The sequence below is a fragment of the Orbicella faveolata genome, unplaced genomic scaffold (genome assembly GCF_042242905.1).
Source record: "Orbicella faveolata isolate gen_17 unplaced genomic scaffold, um_ofav_v1 contig_34, whole genome shotgun sequence".
Lineage (NCBI taxonomy): Eukaryota > Metazoa > Cnidaria > Anthozoa > Scleractinia > Merulinidae > Orbicella > Orbicella faveolata.
In genome coordinates, this window is record NW_028301563.1 from 14,582,501 (window position 1) to 14,602,525 (window position 20,025).

Sequence of the window (20,025 nt, forward strand, 5' to 3'; positions counted from 1 at the left end):
TGGGTACAGTGTAAGTGATTTTCCACTACATATCACAACTATTTCACAAATGTATTGATGAATAATTAATGGTCGTTTCTTTTTTATTTGTGGATGGCAACAAAGCAAATAATGGACATGTCCTGAATATCTCAGCAGGAGAGTGCTATGTGTGAAACAATAATTTGGAAATAAAGACTTCTAAGTAAGCTGTTAATCGTTTTGATGTGATTCTGCTTCCGTTAGGTAGGACATCTGTGATTTGCTTGAAGTTAGCCATGATCAAATATAGGACCATCATGTAGCAGCTTTCGTAAGGTCTCATATGAATATCTCGATACCCTTTGAGAGAACAATAAACAAACAACAGAAACAATGCCCCTAGCCCTAAAACAATAACAGCTATACACTATAACGACAAACAGAATTATAAACAAGCTTATGAGAGCTGTTACACTTCTGCAAATTAATGCTCATCAAGTTAGTGATCAGAATTGCTCTACGATAACCAATAAGAGGTTAATTTGATGTGTAAACTGTAGACAATCAACCAAGGAAAGGTCCGGCTACTATAAGAAGTAAAATCAAGGAATATTTTACAATTGGTACTTATACATCTGTTGGCGGGTGAAGGGCAAATAAGACAAAAAATTAACACACAGCTAATATCTCTATCCTTTAGTGTCTGTCTAATTATCACAGTCCTAGATTATCAAATTACAGTCATTTCAGTCATATTACTTTTTGATTATAGATTTTATCAGTTGGCTATTTACAACTGCCATGAAAGAGTTAAACTCAGGTCTAAAGAGAAACAACTCCAGCTAGTGGTCAGAGCAGGACTTGAACCCACTCCTCCAGATTTCAAGTCTGACACTCCAACCACCCAGCCACTGTCACTGCCTGATACCTGACTCATAACCACCCATCTTGGCTTCCCTGTGGTTCTTTCTGCCCTTCAACAACATGTTCAAAGTTAACCTAGAGACAGCAGCTGACAGAACTTGGCTCTAACGCATCTGCACTGCACTGTTTGCTTGAATAACAAGCTCTCACATATTTATGCATTACTGAGTTTGTTGGGATTCAAGTTACAATAAAAAAAAAAAAAGAAATCCGTGCTCAATATATACAGTGACACCCGCCATGAAAACAAAAGAAACTAATGCGGACAAAAAGTTTTTCAACCACCTCGCCGCCCCCCTCAACCCCATTCCCACCCCTACGCCAGACAAATTATTTTGTCTTTGCTAGACAAACCATCTAGGCTGATGAAAATTATCTGTTAACAGGTTTTTTAGTTAAACTTTAAAACAAACAGTTTTGTTCTCAGTGTGGATCAGCTCTCGGTAAATATTTCAGTTTTAGCTTCATGTGTGCACAAAGTAAACAACACATAATATAACGTAGAACACTAAATAAGTTACGTAAATACCCGGGGTGGTGACTGTGCAGGGAAAAGAACAAATTCATCTGCAGCGAGCAGATCTGAGCTACACGAGCTTAACTTACTTTCGTATAAATTGTTGTTTGATGAGGCTCGTAATCTCTCAGGCTGTTAAATAACAGCCTCGACATCTAACTTTGTTAAGATTCTGGCTTCAAGGACTTCAAACACTTCTTACCTCGGGAAAGGACGTTGCAGGCTGCAGAACGTTACCATTTAAGGCCGATTTTTGGAAAGTATGGCCCTAGAGTCCCAAACATTGATCAGACAAACATGTCGGACTGCTTGCATTCCTAGCCTCGCTCACCCGCTCGCCCCACAAGCACCCACTCCGCCGATATTTTGCTCTCGCCCCAATTTCCGCGCAACCGGAAGGCGTAAAAAGCGTAAAGCGCGAGGCAGGCGGTCACCAGAAAACGACTTCCTTTCCCTTTCCGCCCTTTAATTTACATTAGTTGTATTGTATTATTTATTTATAGCTTTTTTTTTTCGTTTTTCCAGAATGAAAAGACGGCTGGAGTGAAAACAAAAGATAACTGAGGAGAGAAGAAAATTAAAGGTGAGCCTGCAAGCATCACACAGCGGCCGGTGGTCACAGTTTTCAAGTTGGCGGCTTTATCTGTTTGAGTAGCTGACCGATTTGCAATCTTCTCTAAAGAATTGGAAGAATAATCGAGCAGAGTACCGGCTGACATCATAAAGTAGATTGTAACCGGCTACTTGTGAACAACACGGTACGTGTTGTCCAATTCGACAACAATTGGATAAAAAATAAAAAAAACAAAAACAAAACAAAAAAAAAAGGAAAGAAAAAGAAAAGAAAAATCGGATGACTGACAAAATAGGACGAAGCCTCAGGTTATTAATCGTACGCTCTTTGAGCACGCATTCTGGTCGAGAAGGATAAGTCTGTAATAAAGAACACGGAAACTTGATAGTTTTTTATGGTTACAGCACTGAGTCTAGCACTTGGGCGAATAATTTTGATTTGAAGATGGCCTGCAAATCGGACGCGAGATAATGTCTATTGGCACTGGAAATGGAAGATTGGCTGATGCCTTTTTGCGCAGAACTGACAGAAGTACATGAATATTTAATCACTGTTTTAAGGTTATCAGTTCACACGAGGCGGTTTATCGGGATAAGAACTAATCAATAATACGCGGGCCAACTTTGAGCTGAAAACGTAGCATACTTCATCTTAAGCCGCCCCGTCCATACTACGCCGGAGAAATTTGACAACGCAACAATCACCGGTCATCTTGGATTTGTGTTTGAGGAAATCTCTGGCAGGCAAATCACATGATCATCGTGACGTCATCGTCTTCCAAAAGCTTCGTTTTCAGATGAAACGGAAAGCCCGTGTTTTAAATGCCTCCTCTTTGCAGATTGTTTTGAAACGCTCCGTTTTCGTGAGAGATTGGTGTGGACGGTAGGCATAACTACAGAAATGAGGCTGTGTTTTCAAAATGCTCAGGCGTAGTGCAGACGGCGCCTTACATGAACAGTCTGAGGAAAAATGAAGAAGACAAACTCGTTACCATGGGGAGGGGGGGTGGAGGATTAGGGTTGTATTAGAAGAAACAAGTACAAAGCACGATGATACGTTGTTGATGGTCAGATCGATCTGAAATGAAATCTTTAAAAATTCGTCACAGATGAAAGGATTCGATGATTCTGTTTTTTAGCGCCATTTAGGGACCGTTCATTTTTTATAAGGTAGGGGGGGCTGGTGGGATTTGGGGGGGGCAGGCGAGAAAAAATGGCTTTCGAGGAGGGGCCATCCCAAAAAAATAAGGGAAAAAGGGGGGGGTCACGTGAAATATTTTAGGAAAACTTTAAAATGGCATAATGTTTGAATATCAAAAAAATTGCTATAGAATAAACATAGAAGGCAGGATACAAATTTATTACAAACTTTCCTTCTGCTTTAAAAAAACGTTTGGCGACAAAAAGCATTTGTAGCTACTGAAAAGAAGTATTTTAAAACACTGTTATTTTCGAATGCAACTTTCACTGGCACTCATCTTCATCTTCGCTGTCGTCGAGTTCTTCGTCGCCGCTTGTGCTGCTATGGGAGTCTCTTTCACCAATGCTGCAAGAGGCAGCAATGCTTTCCGTCAGAGTGTACTCTTCAGGGAACATGAAGGTGTAAACATAATCTCTGACTTCCTGCTTAAGGTTTGTGGTGAAATAATTCCCTTCCAAGAGCTGTGCGATGTATGGCCCATCTCTTCTAAATAACGACGTGGCAACATCCTCAACTTTAATACACTCTTCCGGGACGGCCGTTCTAGGAGGGTACACAAGGCATTGTGGAAGATCATTTCCTAGCGGGTTTCCAACACAGATTCCATAAACTCGTTGGACGTTGTTTTCAGTCCGCTTCCTCTTTCTTTCATTAGACGTTCTGTGGTTTTCTTTTTTCCTTCTCTTTTTGTTGATGTGCTGTTTGAGTATGCCTTTGAATATGCTGTTATAATTGCTCTTCTTATTTTCTAGTGCTTCCATGTCCTGCGTGACCTTCGTCAACTTAGCTTCTATACATTTGATCTGTTTTACATTAAAACTGTGGGTAAATTCTTCGCCCTGCTTTAAAGCAAGCCCATTGGACTGAAAGAGTGTGGAATCGTGTTCCTTTACATCTTTCAATATGACATTCAACTTTTCCACCATTGCTCTGTGCTCTTTGATGGAGAAGTTCACTTTTCTTCCATCACTGGGCTTCAACTGGTACCCTGGCATGGAAAACTCACTCGCCCTCTCTGAACAGCCATCCGCACTTAGAAAGATTGCTTCTTTTGCTTGTAAGATGTCAAACTGCCTGGATCGTTCAGCTGTAAACCTTTTCTTAAACGACTCGTCGCTTTCGCCATTATTGCGCATTTTGGAATTTTGCGCATTTGAAAAGCAGCGAGAGTGAGAAAGTAAAGGTAATTGTAAGACATTCATGCTTGCAGCAGAAGAGTCCTCTCAGAGCTGGCCAACCAACGCTGAGAAATGCCAGGACATTGACACAAAATGACAACAGGGCAAGTGCTGACAGCAGTGAAACGGATGAAAGTGACAATGATGAGTATGACAGTCATGCCATTGACTCTGGGGGAGAAGATGACTCAAGTGACGTCATTTTTGCATTCATCAATTCAGATGAGGAAGATGCCAATGAGAGCCCAAATGCCACACGCTCAGGGCGAGCCATGGCTAGGAGATCCGAAATTGACTTCTCTTTCTTTTGATTTGTTTTTTAAACAACAGCTCTCTGTAGTATAGGGATTGTAATTATTGTCTTCATAGTGAGCACAATAACGTGAAGTGGGGGGATAATAGAGAAATATTAAAAAAGTTGAAATCTAAATATTGTTTGTTCAATTTTTTTTTTGGGGGGGGGTCATCCCAAAAAATAACCGCTATAAGGGGGGGCCATGTGAAAAAATTGGTAAGCTGAGGGGGGGTCATGCGATTTTTAAATGGTGCTTCCGAAATCCCACCAGCCCCCCCTCCATCATAAAAAATGAACGGTCCCTTAAGTCACTCTAGCTATTCTTTGGTTGATTGTTTAAAACTAGTATATCTCAGAGGGTCAAATTAAGCTGAGCCACGCGTAGATTGGTATCCTTTTGGGGTATAATTTAAATTTTCCGACGAGAATTCCTGTCCCTATAGCAGGGCACTCCTCCTTCCCCCCTCTCGGGATTGGCGGGTAATTATCGACTACCATCACCACGCGGTCACATGACGTGAGGGTATCAATCTCCCACAAACGTTTTCCCGCGCTTCGCGTCACCTACACGTATTTGCTTCGAGTTGTGATTGGTTCATTGGATTGTCTGTGTCCTTATGTTACTGCTCAAAGTGATTACTTTGGTTTTGGTTTTACGAAACTCAACTGAAAAACACCTTTGTTGAAAACTATGTTAAACCGGGATGACTTTCCTATATTTAGTAAGTTATTCATTTAAGAAAATGACACTCCATCTCTTCTTTACATTGATTATAACATTTTATTTGTGATGTATGTTTCGTTATTTTAGTGGTAGGCCATTGAAACTAGCTATAACTTGAACCTCTTGTGATTTGGATCTCTCGTCTTTCTATGTCTTTTTAATAAACCTAGTAGATACCAGACTACCAACGAATACAGTAACAAAACAATCACTGGAAAAACCTGGCATCTAGGTTCATTTATCGTGCATGGTTACATGAAGTCAGCCCGGACTTGAATCTCAAGAGGTTAAGGACGAAACTAGTTTTATAGTCACTTATATTACGCGAATATCTGTTGAAAGGTAATGCAACTGAGGCGTTTTCTGATTGATATAATATGTGAATGGACTGAACGTCCTTAAAAAAAAAGTGAACTGAGAAAGTGACTCGTTGGAACTGACCAGTTTCCCTTTGTTTAGTTTGTTCTCTTCTGTTTTGTGCTTTGTTTTCGTGTTGGCACGGTATCATTCCACTTTTACTCCTCCGTAATAAGCCTGATTGAAACATACACTATTTTAATAACTAATTCCCGGTCATTTGTTCCTCTTGAAATCGAACATTTCTCAATTTCTTTTGAAGCTTTATAGGGTTATCAGGACTCAGCTGTAACTGATTGTAGCTAACAGTAATGACGATTATAATGTTTTTTAGATATTACTTTGAACGTAACTACCAGCTTTGGCTGTCTCTTTGTTGCTCTGTTATATGTAATCTAGGTCATAAATATCCCTACTAGTAAAACCAATTACCCTAAAGGTTACTAATTGGGAACACCTTACTAACATGCTTCCACTAAAAGCATCACATGGTTGGACATACACTAAACTTACATAAAATGCTTCTAGCATTTTTAAAGCATTAATTAAAGCTGCTTGAATAAATATTTGGTCAAGGTGTTAACTTAAAGTTTAGAAAGTTATTTGCTTTGGTCACTTCTACTTAATGACTGATTAAACTGACCGATTAAACTACAAATCATGCAATCAATTCTTCCTAACGCCTGCGGCTGTTCAAAGGGGAGTAAAATTTATAGAACTCCCTTCGGTATTCGTTTCTATCTTATCCGAGCTTTTTGTTTTCTTTTCCTTGATTTTCTTTCACTTAAGTCACTTAGATTACTTACAATGCACAATGAATTACCCACATTACTTACAATACAGTTCTCCTACACTAACATTACAATACTCTACTTACAGAACAATACTTACATTACTTACAATAAGGGAGCTAAACAAACAACCCGAAACAATTCAAATGGCATACCAAAATTAACTAATACTGCAAAACTACTGAACAAAACTTGAAAACAAATATATCACGAGAATGAAGAATTACGCTGTACTCCTAATACGAAGAATTCTTGGTAAACTCGCATGTCAAATCATGGTTGCCATAGCAAAGAAAGAATCGAGCTAACAGATTTCTATAGTTACTTGGCCGAAGAAGGCTCTTTTGTAAGCCAAAACAGATAGATAGATAGATAGATAGATAGATAGATAGATAGATATAGATAGATATAGATGTAGATGTAGATGTAGATGTAGATGTAGATGTAGATGTAGATGTAGATGTAGATGTAGATGTAGATGTAGATATAGATATATATATGTATATCTATGTATGTGTGTGTCTGTCTGTCTGTCTGTCTGTCTGTCTGTCTGTATGTATGTATGTATGTATGTATATATATATATTGAAAAGCTAATGAAACACAGTCAGCTACCATAAACACATCGGGCTCTCAAAGTATTGGTAAAAGTATGCTAAACAAATATTATCAGTTATCCAAAAGTAAATAAACCACAAAAAACCAGACTTCTTTCCAAAGCTATATATTAGCATCTTTTGATGTTTCCTTTACCTTTAACATTCGATTGCCGGTTCAATTAGCAATGAACAGAGCTTGGAACTTTTCGTACAAGAACATATTTCGTGTCCAGGTGGTTTATTAACCCTTTGGTAATTTTCGCGATAAGTCCCTAAAACGATCCCTTGTCAATTGCTCACCCCATATCAAGATTTGATGAACACCCTTAATGTATTCAATCCCTCAAAAAACGAGCCCAAAATAATAAAAAATAGGAAAATCCTCTCCCACAAACAAACCGACATACTAAAAAGAATATCAGGGAATACATTATGTCCCGTCATAATTAGTTATATCGATAACGGGAGACATTCCTGAATAAAGGAAATGCCGTGTTGATAAAGCATGAATAAAAGTCGCTTGAGTAAATGTCAAATGAAAACAGTGCCAAATGAACAAATACGTATACCAAATAGATCCCAAACATATCCTAAAATTCGTGTCAACAGATCAGTTGCGTCAGAGTCCCTTGCACGAAGCAATCCGATTGAATGCATTTTGTTACAAGTATTTGCCCCTTGGACTAACTTAGTTGATATTAATGAAGTGCATGAAACTTCTGCATAAATAGCGCGAGCAATACGACGTCTTTATCTTCTTCCTAGACAAAACAGTTCCGGCATTTTCCGCCTATTTGTCTAGGACTAGGACTAGCTAAATACGGTCAGGGACAATGAGTCTTGCTAAGACTAAGAACAGGGGATTAAGGAAAAGGGTTTCACCTAAAGTGCTTATTCTAAAAATCCATCGGCCTGATCTTCATTTCTGCTCTCTTAATGGGGTGAATGTTACCCCACATCATAGTGCCATCGTCCGCTCCGTTCCGATAGATACCATTTAGGTTACTCTGTCTACAGTCACGGTACCACCAGGCTCCTTCAAATTTCGGGTATGAGGCACAGTGATAAAAAGATACGTCGTTATCCTGATCTTTTGTAGAGAATTTATGGCCATTATGACGAGCCAGAAAATTTCCAGCGGTTCCTAAACCTAGCATTACAGAAACAAAAATAAGATTAAGTATTCCTGTGTCTCAAAGATGATTTGCGCCTATTATTTACAAAACGAGAAAATAATAAAATGAGCCTTTAAAGTTGCGGCAATTAGTAACATAACGTTTTAGAAACTCTTATAATTATAAACTGTGACAAACGTTACTGCAAAGATAACATAGTGCTAATAGGCCATTTCCTAGTTGCCTCGTGCCTCTGTATCAAAACGAGTCTACGTGCGAAAGCATTCATATCAAAATGTGTTCCACCTACATGTTCATTTTCATGCAAATCAAACTCATTTTCATAAGGAAGGTTTTACAGGAAGACTCGTTTTGAAACAGAGGCACAAGGAAACTCGGAAATGACCTATTGTTAATAAACTTAAAATGTAATTAACTTTAAAAGCAATCACGGTTTTTGAAACAGCTAGACCGAGGCATAGTCAGCGCCCATTTAAGCAGATTACGTATTTCACTTGCGTCTGGTTACAGCCGACGATCTTTGAATGAGAAACAAAGTTCCATGATCATCTTCTTGATCCTTAGTTACTGAGAATGGAACTGATATATTTTGTTGCGTCCATCCTGGGACATCGTGGCTCTGTCTTAATATTTAATTTATAGTTATGAATATTCTTTTAGATGGTCCTCCAATTGCCAGAAAATGCATTACCTGGAGATCTCAAGAAAGTAAAGTTATGATGTATCCTGTAGTTATGAAGTTATGATGTACCATGGCTTGTCGAGCTAGGCGCTGTCTCTTGTTTACATTTTCGTAGAACAGTTAAGTAATGATTTTACGGAGGATTTTACGGTATGTTGATTTTTTCTTTTTTTTTTAACTTAGGTTTAATTCTCCGGTAAAATAGTTACATGTGATGATAATGATAGTGATAATGTCTTTATTCATTTGATAGAAAAACATATCAAATGTTACAAAGTAGAATTAGCTGGATATTTAATAGGCACTTACAATATCAAAAATTGACAAAAAGTGCTAAATTAAAATCATTAAATAGACAAGAAATTGAAAAGCCTCAGTTGCTAATTTTTATTTAAAACTAAGTCTTTTTTAAAAGAAAAGGTATTTTTAAAACGTTCAGAATGTCTTTTCGGAATTTGAAAAGTGACGGTATTTGAAGAAGATTCTTGGAGAGGACAAGAATACTGGTTTTAAAAGAGACGAACAACTACTTAGTACCTTCGCTCGTTAAGCTGTTCGCATCCCCATGCCCCCTCCCCCCCTCCCCCCTCCCCCCCCCCTCCCCTCTCCCCACCCCGTGCTCTTTATCTCTTATACACCGGCACAGCTTAATAATACACCTGTCGGAAAATGTAATAAAACAGACTCAGGCTACCAAAAGCTGTGATAACCAGCAAAAGGAAACTTATGGAGTTTACTAGCTTAAATTCTGCCTTCCCCCTGTCGACCTTCCTTCATCCTCGACATTGAAATCTTGGCTTTGTCCATAACCTGACTTTGCTCAGACACAAATTTCCACTCATGCGTGCCACTAAAATGATAATCATTTAGTTGCTTGCTTCATACACCGCCCCATTTAGTTAGTAATTATAAATACTATGACAAACTTCAGTTTGGTCCTACCAAGAAAAACATTTTCCTCAACTTAGTACGAGATGAAAGAAATCAAGGAGCTTATTGGGTCTGTTGGTACTTAATGTCAACAGAATTCGTTCTAACTGAGATCATAGTTATCAAAGAACGTAAAAATTCAAACCTGAGTAACTTCCCACGCTCAGTTTGTATTTCTCTCCCTCACTCGCCACTTTAAAGAAATCGTATTCGGCGTAATAGGTTTTCCCTGCGAAGTCTTCCAGATCAACGCGAAGCTTGTAACTTCCACTGCTAGTCAGACGATGTATGTTGTGAAGCCCGAGCCAAAATTCACCAGTCAGATTTCCAAAGCCACTTTTGTACTGGTTCCAGCCTCGGTAGAAATTCACCGAACCGTCCAGTCTCTTGTGGAATACTAACCACCCTCCTCCGGCTGTTGTCTGGTCACAGAACACTTCAATGATCCCTGCACTATCTGGGTTGAACTTATAAACACCGCCTTTCCTTTCTCCAGATTTGTAACTGTCAGCACAGACTGTGGAAACTGTGGAGCAAAATATGTCAAGGTTCATCGTCGTAAGCTCTACTGCGGTGATGATTTAGGAAAATCCTGTTATATGTATTTTATGTAATCATATCTGAAACATGACCATCTTATAATAGAGGTCTGAAAATAATTTCTTTGTAAATTTGCCTCGTCTATACATGACGTCATTTAAGGCAGGTAAAGGGGAAAAGTCTGGTTGAATTTCCACGAAAGTGGATAAATGTTCCATGCATGTGAAGAAAAAATAAAGTATGATATAAAACAATAATAACACAATGCAATAAAATGAAATTTACCAATAACAGGAGCCATCATCGGGGACGGAGACCGTAAGCGCGCGCCATTTCTAGTTTTGGGGCTGTCCCTCAGTATGATATGGAACATTTTTGCAATTTTTAGATCAAATTGCGCCATCGTGTGCGGCACACGTGCGTACATGCTGCGAGGATTTTTGCGGGTGTAGCGACGGGAAATGGCGCGCGAAATTCCCGAAAGGTTTGATGCTTTTGGCCCACAACTCAATACGTTCATGTCTGTTGGAATTTTGCTTCAGTATTTTCGTCGTAAGCTGCTCCAGTTTGAGTGAAGTAAGACAGTGTCGAATTTAGGTATGTCCCGCTTTATATCACTGAGCAAGTTGTGTTCCGCTACTTCTTCACTTATGTTGAAGATTTAAACAGCTTTTCAATAATACATATATTTGGATATATTTGGATATAGCAGCGTTTTAGGGCTTCAAATCCTCCCTCCTCTTGCCACACGCTTGCGAAGATTTCGCCAGAGTCTATCGCGACCTTAGGCTCGATTTCCAGCCGTTTTCTGAGTGCGGTTGTTTATCCTCCTTCCAAGGCAAGGAACGCGGGCTCACAAAACGGCTGGAAATCGAGCCCAATCGCGTCCAAAAGGTAAAAAAAAAAGGATAATTGCAAGTTTGAGTTTCGCCTAAATTGTAAGCAACGCTTGATGTTTCATCAAGGCCCAATACGTTTATATCTGTAGATGCTGCTCAGTTTTGTATGTGTAAAATCCAATAAATTGTCTGTTGTCGATGAATCAGTAAGAGCGCCCGCCGATGCGTGTTTTGTACAGTCAGTAAAACACGACAAATTGGACTTCTGCACTTTCGTGTGAAAACGTACGTTTAGTATATTTTCCATATTCTCTTTAGATATATTTGTTTCAGTTCGTTTTGCATTTCTAAGTTACAGGTTACTGTTCCAGTTTATTAACCGTAACAAACAGCCATGCTGTTTTGTTGTAAGATCATAACTATAATAAACATTAAACTGTAATTACTACCTGCGAAAGTCTTTTGTTAAACTGTTATCTACCTGTATTGTTTTGGAAGTTATTAATGTTGTAAACAACGAACTCCGTCATAGCCAATCGAGCTTTCTGAAATGTATGAGATGGTGGCCGTTTTTATACTAAAGACGCATCATCCGTCTGGACGAACTTAGGCAAACATTTGTAGTTCGTCTGGTTATGCGTCTCTAGTATAAAGATGGGCACAAGACGTATTATGCTAGTTCGTCGTTCAAGACGAATTTCGAAGTATAGTTCGTCTAGACGCATAATACGTCTTGTGCCCGTCTTTACACTAGAGACGCATAACCAGACGAACTAAAAATGCTTGCCCAAGTTCGTCCAGACGGATAATGCGTCTTTAGTATAAAAAACGGCCAGGATTATCCTTCTAGACGGATAATGCGTCCTCTAGTATAAAAACGGCCAATGTTTAGTTAAGACTTTTTAATAACTTTACGTAATCCTTTAGAATTGTGTTTTCAGCTTAAATAGCCGTGCCCTGTAAAATATTCTTTGGTTGCGTTCTTGAATTAAAACGATATGGTTGGACCTAAGTTCTGAGTGCTGTTGACGTGCTGTTTGTGCTGCTAATTCCCTGTCACATTATCACATAACGGTCATATACAATAGAACCCTGCAACAACAAAAGTATATGTTTCTGCCCTTTTCAATCAGTTTAAAAATAAAGCATTGCAAGCGACATAGAAAGAGCTAACAGCTGAAGGAAAATGCATTTTGGATAGAGTTACCTGTTTCACATTGTTTTCCATTAAAGCCTGGTGCACAGCTGCAGTTAAATCCGTTCACTCGGTCTATGCAGGTCCCGTTGTTCTTACAGGGATGACTTGCACAATCATCGATATCTGTGTTAGAAGATACGATTAAAAGGATTAAACGCAATAGCTTATGTTGTTATATTTGACAGAGGCCGGCCCGGAGCAAATAGGCAAAAGAGATCACTAACTTACAAACTTTCAGAATTATTTGCTTTTATAAAGAAAAACAAAACATCTTTATCAGATATCCATCATTATCATAATCCAGTCAGGGAATGGCAACGCATCTGCTCCTTGAAACATATCTGTTCCACAAACAATTTCTTGCTGGGTGGGAATCTTCTGGTTCTGACCACCCGCTGTCAGTTGCACGGGGAAGATAGAGCCTGTTTGACTGTTAATTATTAGTCGAGAGAAGATAGCAGACCTGAAACCTATCTTTGTAGCTCTCAGCTTCATGAGCTACATAAATGCTATTGCTATTGTTCTTGGTCTTATCATTTATAAGGGGAACTTCCCTCTTTCGTATACTTTTAAGCGTAGGGCATAAGTTTAAACTTATAAATATAAACGATAAAACTAAGTTACCAAGAAAAGTTTAACACAATAATTATTTCGATGTCCCTATGACATGAAAATAAAAAAGAGAAACAACTGTCTTAGTATATACAATGTATGGAGTGTGAGGTAATGAAACAGACCAAAGTATTTTATAGCAGTGAGGTGAGGTCAGGTAAGGTAAGGTAAGGTAACTTTATTTAGGGTAGGCTGAGCCTCTTCTTTATGAAGAGCACATTATAACATCTCATATCAAGTGATTCTATCATCGTCCAAGTGTTATTAGTCGTCTTACCTGTTTGGCAAATACTTCCTGCGTATCCTTTTGTACAAAGGCACACAAAGCTGTTTTTCTCATAAATCGATACGCAAGTTCCACCGTTCTGGCACGGTCCACTCATACATGGAGACTAAGAAATAAACTGAAATTTAGTAACCGAAGGTAAGCTAAGCTAAACCAAGCTAAGAAAAACCCAATAGAGACCATCAGCTGATGAATGACCATTTCACGTCTTCTATATATCTCGCTAATCAACACAGAAGTTCCAAGGCAGAGAAAAAAGGTTGAAAGCTTTCCCGCTGCGAATTCACATCGATCGATGATGAAAAACATGATAACGGCCTCCCAACCCAGTCAGTAGGACCAGAAATTAGTAAACCATAAGGCAAGAAAGCATTTCTTCCAGAATCTTTGGTATTGTATAATATTTCACCCACTGAAATTGTGCTAATAACTGGACACAAAAAAAATAAATTAATTCGCTAAATAACTGTTCGGCTGTTTCAGAGAAAACTGTCAAACCACATCTCGGCCGATTTATCCGGATCCCAGGGACAGGAACCTTTTGGTTGTGTAATGACTGATTCCGTCTTCACCGAAAATAAGAATGGATGAAATTACGGCAACATCGACAGTTCAGCCCAGCACAAGTACAGTAACCTAGCCTATTTTTACTAGCGCCAAGAAGGACAAGTGAATGCTTTCACAGCTGCTCGGTTCAGAAAGGCCCCGAGTTTGAACAAAAAGAGTTTAAAAGACAGCGAATTATTTTCAGTGACAGTGACGAAAGCCATTTTCTGCAGGCTGTATGATACAGAGCAGCGTAAATGCAATATTAGCCGACGCGCTGACATTTTGGAGAAATAAAATGAGGTAACTCGTGTTGTTTTGTCCCTATAACAAAAAGAAAATTACACGGTGGCCTGAAGAATATAGATTTTATTTTTTCGGGTTACAAACAATATTTTACTCCTCAGAAATACATTTTTTTCTTTGCGCCGCCCTACCATATCCTCTCTATATTTATTTTTCACCCCGTTTAACCAGCAATGTTTTGTCACAATTTTTGCCGCAAAATGTGAAGTGACGACCGAGATCTTCCTGTGCCGATTTTTTTTCTCTTTTGCTCCATGAACAATAAACACGACATAGAGTTAGCCTACGTGTTAGGTTTTGTTTTGCGAGCTTCCAGGTTTTACTTACTCAGTCGAGTCTTTAGGTTGTGTTTGTGTTAATTGTCGTTTGAACGAAGTTAGGCTCGCCCGCTCTTCCGTTATATTTATATTTTTACTGCTTTCATTAGGTTGTGCTCTTCCGTAAAATATTGTTTTTACTACTCAAAAAACATTTTTTATTTATATCCCTGAGTCGCCCTGTCACTTCCTCTGTATATTCATTTTTCACTCCGTTTAATTAACAGGCAATTTATTTGTTAAAAAGAAAATACGAGAGCGCAGTTTTGGCCGGAAAATTTGAAATGACGACATCTTCATGTGTCCGTGCTTTTTACTTCGTGAAAATAAATGAGACAGTGAGTTAACCCGCTTGTTAGGTTTTGTTGTGCGAGCTTCAAGATCGAACTCACTCAGTTCAATTCCGATCATAGTTTTTGGTTGTGTTTACTCGTACTGAACGAAATTAGTCCACTAAAGTCAAGTATTCCGTTAAATTTAATTTTTACCCGTTTTTGTAACAGGCGGCGCTAGTTAGTAAAACATGTCCTCGATATATTTATTTTTCACCGTCATCCTGTCATATATTCTATATATTTTCTTTTAACCTCGTTTAACAGACAATTTTTAGGGGGGGAAATTGAGTGCTCAGTTTTTGTCGGAGAGATCTTCCTGTGTGGATGTTTTTTGCTTCATGAAAAATAAATGAGACCGAGAGTCACCTGCTTGTTATGTTTTCTTGAGCGAGCTTCAAGATCGAACCTACTCAGTTCGAGTCTTTAGTTTCAACTTTGTGCTTGTGTTTACTCGTAATTGTCGGTTCTTTCAACTGACAGGCTGCGCTTGTTCGAAAATATTGTTCTTACTACTCGACAATAGACTTTTATGTCTTCGCGCTGCTTTTTCATATCTTCTATCTTCCTGTCATATCTTCTATATATTTTCTTTTAACCTCGTTTAACAGGCAATTTTTTGGGGAAAAAATTGAGTGCTCAGTTTTTGTCGGAGAGATCTTCCTGTGTGGATGTTTTTTGCTTCATGAAAAATAAATGAGACCGAGAGTCACCTGCTTGTTATGTTGTCTTGAGCGAGCTTCAAGATCGAACCTACTCAGTTCGAGTCTTTAGTTTCAACTTTGTGCTTGTGTTTACTCGTAATTGTCGGTTCTTTTAACTGACAGGCTGCGCTTCTTCGAAAAATATTGTTCTTACTACTCGACAATAAACTTTTATGTCTTCGCGCTGCCTTTTCATATCTGCTATGTCTTTTTTTTTTTTTTTTTTACAGGCAATTTTTGTAGAAAAATTGACTGTGTAATTTTTTTTTCCGCAAAGTTTGCCGGAAGCGACGAGGTCTTCCTGTGCCGAGTTTTCTTGCTTGATGAAAAATAAATGAGAGGGAGGGAGATAAGCGGCTATGAGGTTTTTGTTTAACGAGCACCAAGGTCTAACCCACCCAGTTCGATTCTAGTCTTGAAATTGTGATTGAGTGTGTTTACATCTAATTGTCGGTTGAACGAAGTTAGGGCTCTCAAAGTCAACTATACCGTTTTCCCCGCTTTTAACAGCCAGTTTTTGTAGAACAAAATGTGCACGAGCGCGTAGTTTTTCCGGATATTTTGAAGCGAACTTCCCGTGCAGAGTTTTTCTAGCCAATATTTGGCAGGCCAAATCTTTAATTCTAAAATCAAAGGGTTGTGAATGGCCCTTCAAAAACCACGTGACTCGCAAAATATTCGTCGAATTCTACTGGACTCCCATTCTAGTTTTTCAAAACACTTTGAAGTCCGGTTTAATTTCGCAATTTAGAAAGTACTGACAAATCTCTCAGGTAGGCTATTCTCGCCTTCTCGCAAAGTCCCGCAGTTATCCACCACCCCTTTGTGGGAGCTTCAAGTTCTAATCTACTCACTCCGAGTCTTTAATTTGTGCCTGTGTTTACTTGTAATTGTCGGTTGAAAGCAATTTTAACAGACAAGTTTTGTAGAAAAAAATGAGCTGCAGTTTCTGCCGGAAAATTTGAGAAGACGAGATCTTCCGCTTTGTGGATGTCTTTTTTTTTTTTTTTTTTTTTTTTTGCGGCATAAAATATGAACATAAATGAGGCAATGAGTTAAACATATAAAGGTTTGGTTGCGCAACTTGGTTCAAGAGCTGAGCTTACACTTGACTTTACTTGTAACTGTCGACTGAACAAAATTAGGCCTCTCAATTCAGATATCTGATTCCGTTTACATTGATGACATCTATTTTGAAATTATACATTGTTGTAGAAAACGTTTGATCCGTTGTCTCTCTAGCTCTTGAAGATAGTAGCGTACTAAAACATTCTTGTAAATCAAAATGCATTTCAAAGAGGTTGTCAGTTAAGTGCTTACCCCAATACTGAAGTGATGGAAAAGTTGGTTGCTGATGAACTTGTCTGAGTTGTTGTACTTGTCAGATGGGAGTAGTTCACATAAGATTCTTCCGTTGATGTCATAAAATGCAGCCAGGTTAAAGGAGAAACATGAAGGTATGTTAATACATGCAACGCCACATTCTTTTCCATTAAGGACATAATTAGTACCAATACTTGTGATGTTTAAGTACGAGAACTTGTGGGCTTTAAAGTTGGCAAAGGCGACACCATTGTGAACTCCCCGGCTGATACTTCGACCGCGTGCATCAATGACGTTAGGTGTACCTGTGTTGATTTCATCCACACATGATTACGAAGTCCCTCAAAGGTTTTCACTAAGTTTTGAATTGGCTAAAGAATAAGCATTTTTGTTAAAGAAAGTATGTAAATGGAACGTTACCTTTTGAAGTTGGTATGGCGTTGAACGATATCGTCAAAACCAAAAACATGTTAGAACATTTAAAGAGACACATCCGAAACATGGATCAGGGTTGCCAAGTTCTGCGGCTTACTACTTATAAATTATGACGAATCATGATGCTTCACTAGAAGCTGTTTAAGAGGAATATGAATATTTTTATTTCGGAACGTCTGTTTTTGCGAAATTGAGAAGAATCCCTTTCAATGAAGAATTTTAACGGCTTTAAGCCGCGATATTCTCATTATTCGTAAAGGACAGCAGGAGATCGCGGGGAGATCACTAAAGAATTAACGAATCGGCCGAGGTCATTGCGTCATCAAAAGCCAATTATTATTTCTGGAAAACTTAGCGATGCATCAAGAACTTGAAATCTTCACGAACATGATTTTACGTTTATCTTACAGTATTTTGACATTGCAACTATCCTTTAAAATACCAAAGAGTGCTAAATAAACAAAGCTTCCACGAAAGACAGAGAAGACAAAAATGACTGAACTGCAACTTTAGAAGATTAGTTTCCTAAAATGTCACAAAAGACTAAAAGACTGTTATCCACATCATGGTCTCTTGATTATCTCCATCATCATCACCATTATCAAGAAAACTGTTGAACCAAATAAGTACATTTATATATTCGCATGGGTCTTATCTTTTAAACTTCAATTAAGGACCGAAATTACTTATCCAAAAGACACATTTTTTTTTCGTTTTTGTGAGTGATTAATGAAATATCGTATCAATTTTACGTAAGAAAATTTTATCATGCCAATTTTGCGTGATCTTTAACAATTGTAACCGAATGAAAATATTGAGGTTGCTGACGGACAAACCCAGGCAAACTCGGATTCTTGGTCAAATTGGCATTTTAAAATGTCGGTTTCATGAAGAGAGGAAAATAGGAGTACCCGGAAGAAAACATGAACGAGAAGAAGGGGTTGAAGAGAAGAACCAACAACAAACTCAACCCGATTATGAGGCAGAGTTTGAGATGCTAGCCTAGGCAAGTGGATGTTAGGATACACAAAGTGGGAGAGTCTAAAACACGATTTAAAGGCTATCAATAAAAATGTAAGGAAATTTTCAAACTCACCCTCCGCTTGCGTTGGACGTAACATTATTGAAATCGATGACACAAAAATGAGTAGGGCAGAAACATTCATTTTTACGCCGCAACGAACGTCTTCAGTTCTCAGCTGGCGATGAGAAGTAGACATAACATCCCATTACATGTCAACACTGTCTAATAAGAGATGGCGTGTTTTGTCTCTATCATTCAGTGCTATTTCTGCTCATGTCAGTTTGACTCCTCCTGCTCTTATTAAGACCTTCCGTTTAAATTACGCACTTATTATGTTCACAAAATATTTCTATCTGCGGGTTTCTCAACTAAACTTACAGGAAGGAATTCCTTCTTGCCCTTGTTTATGAGCGAATGTTTAATTCCAATGAAAGATACGTTCCAAACTCATGTTTTTAACAATCACTCAGTTAAAAACTTGGAATTTCAACGGCATTTTCCGTGGTCCCTATCTTTGTTTTGGTTCTTTATTATGAATTAAACACTGATTTCGTTGTTTTCATCTTATTAATTTTTTTTTTGTTCAGATTTGTTGGGACGTCATTCAACAGGACGTTATTGCGACTTCGACTGTTAGCTTAACCATATTCCTCGCCTCTGATAACGTTTTGGCAAAAGGTAGGATATTAAACAATTTACTTTACAGCCCTCTATGCATGCGCTTGGCTTAAGTTAAAAGTTAGTTAATTAATTAAACGCCATTCAAACAACTGAATTTAAATTTATACTTTTCCTTCTGCAAACAGATTGACAGATTGTCTGCTTCTCATTTTTCCACACTCCTAAATTGAAAACAAAAAAGCATATATTTTCAGGCGTCATGTTACGCTTGCGATGTAAATATGGAAAACTATTATTTTTTCCGAAGACCTTGTATTTTGTAACTCGATAAAGCAACAACTCGTGTCTTTACTTTCACTCAGTTAAAAATCTTGAATTTCCATGGCATTTTCCGTGTTCTCCACCATTGTTTTTGTTCTTTATTGAAAATTTAAACATTAATTTCGTTGTTATCCTGATTAAAATATATTATTTTGTAGTTCAAGATGGCTCAAGATTAGTTAACCTGAACATTGAATAAATATCTATGCGAGGGCGTTATTGCAGCTTCGAGCTAAGCTTATATTCAATTTAAAAAATAAAATAAAATAAAGTAATAATAATGATAATAATAATAATAATGATAATAATAATAATATAATTTTTTTTATAAAAGGGAGCGATATAAACATTATATTCTGCAGGCTTCCATGCACATAACATGATAACAAGTTAGCGAAATGTCATTCAAGAAACTAAATTTACATCATGCTTCATCAGTTTTCACATTTGATGTCTAGTGGAAAGAAAGTGATGAGATAGTATTGAGTTAACACCCACTGGAAACGTGGAGTCGAAATAAATTAATTAAACGCCATTCAAACAACTGGATTTAAATTTATACTTTCCTTTGGCAAACAGATTGACAGATTGTCTGCTTCTAATTTTGCCATACTCGTAACTTGAAAAATATATATATTATCAGACGCCAAGTTACGCTTGGGATGTAAAAATAGGAAACTATTTTTTCCCGAAGAGCGTTTGTTGTGTATTTCGACAAAGTGACAACTCATGTCTTTACCTTCACTCAGTTAG

General features: G+C 38.0%; 2 protein-coding genes across 4 annotated transcripts in view; both read right to left on the reverse strand.

Moving 5' to 3' along the window:
• Positions 1 to 2,264, reverse strand: part of LOC110057050 (uncharacterized) — a 45,856-nt gene extending 43,592 nt beyond the window's left edge. For all 3 annotated transcript variants that reach the window (XM_089272139.1, XM_089272140.1, XM_089272138.1), the window contains exon 1: positions 1,605 to 2,264. The gene's annotated coding sequence lies outside the window, so the exon portion shown is untranslated. The remainder of the gene's footprint in view (positions 1 to 1,604) is intronic.
• A 3,143-nt stretch (positions 2,265 to 5,407) lies between these two features.
• On the reverse strand, positions 5,408 to 19,171 carry LOC110065700 (uncharacterized). The gene is made up of 6 exons (XM_089271593.1): positions 18,403 to 19,171; positions 16,869 to 17,176; positions 13,335 to 13,449; positions 12,455 to 12,568; positions 10,014 to 10,394; positions 5,408 to 8,270 (listed from the first exon to the last, which is right to left on the reverse strand). The coding sequence occupies exons 1-6, from the start codon at positions 18,524 to 18,526 to the stop codon at positions 8,017 to 8,019; spliced, it is 1,296 nt and encodes a 431-aa protein (XP_089127719.1). The 5' UTR covers positions 18,527 to 19,171; the 3' UTR covers positions 5,408 to 8,016.
• Between the last annotated feature and the right edge of the window lie 854 nt (positions 19,172 to 20,025).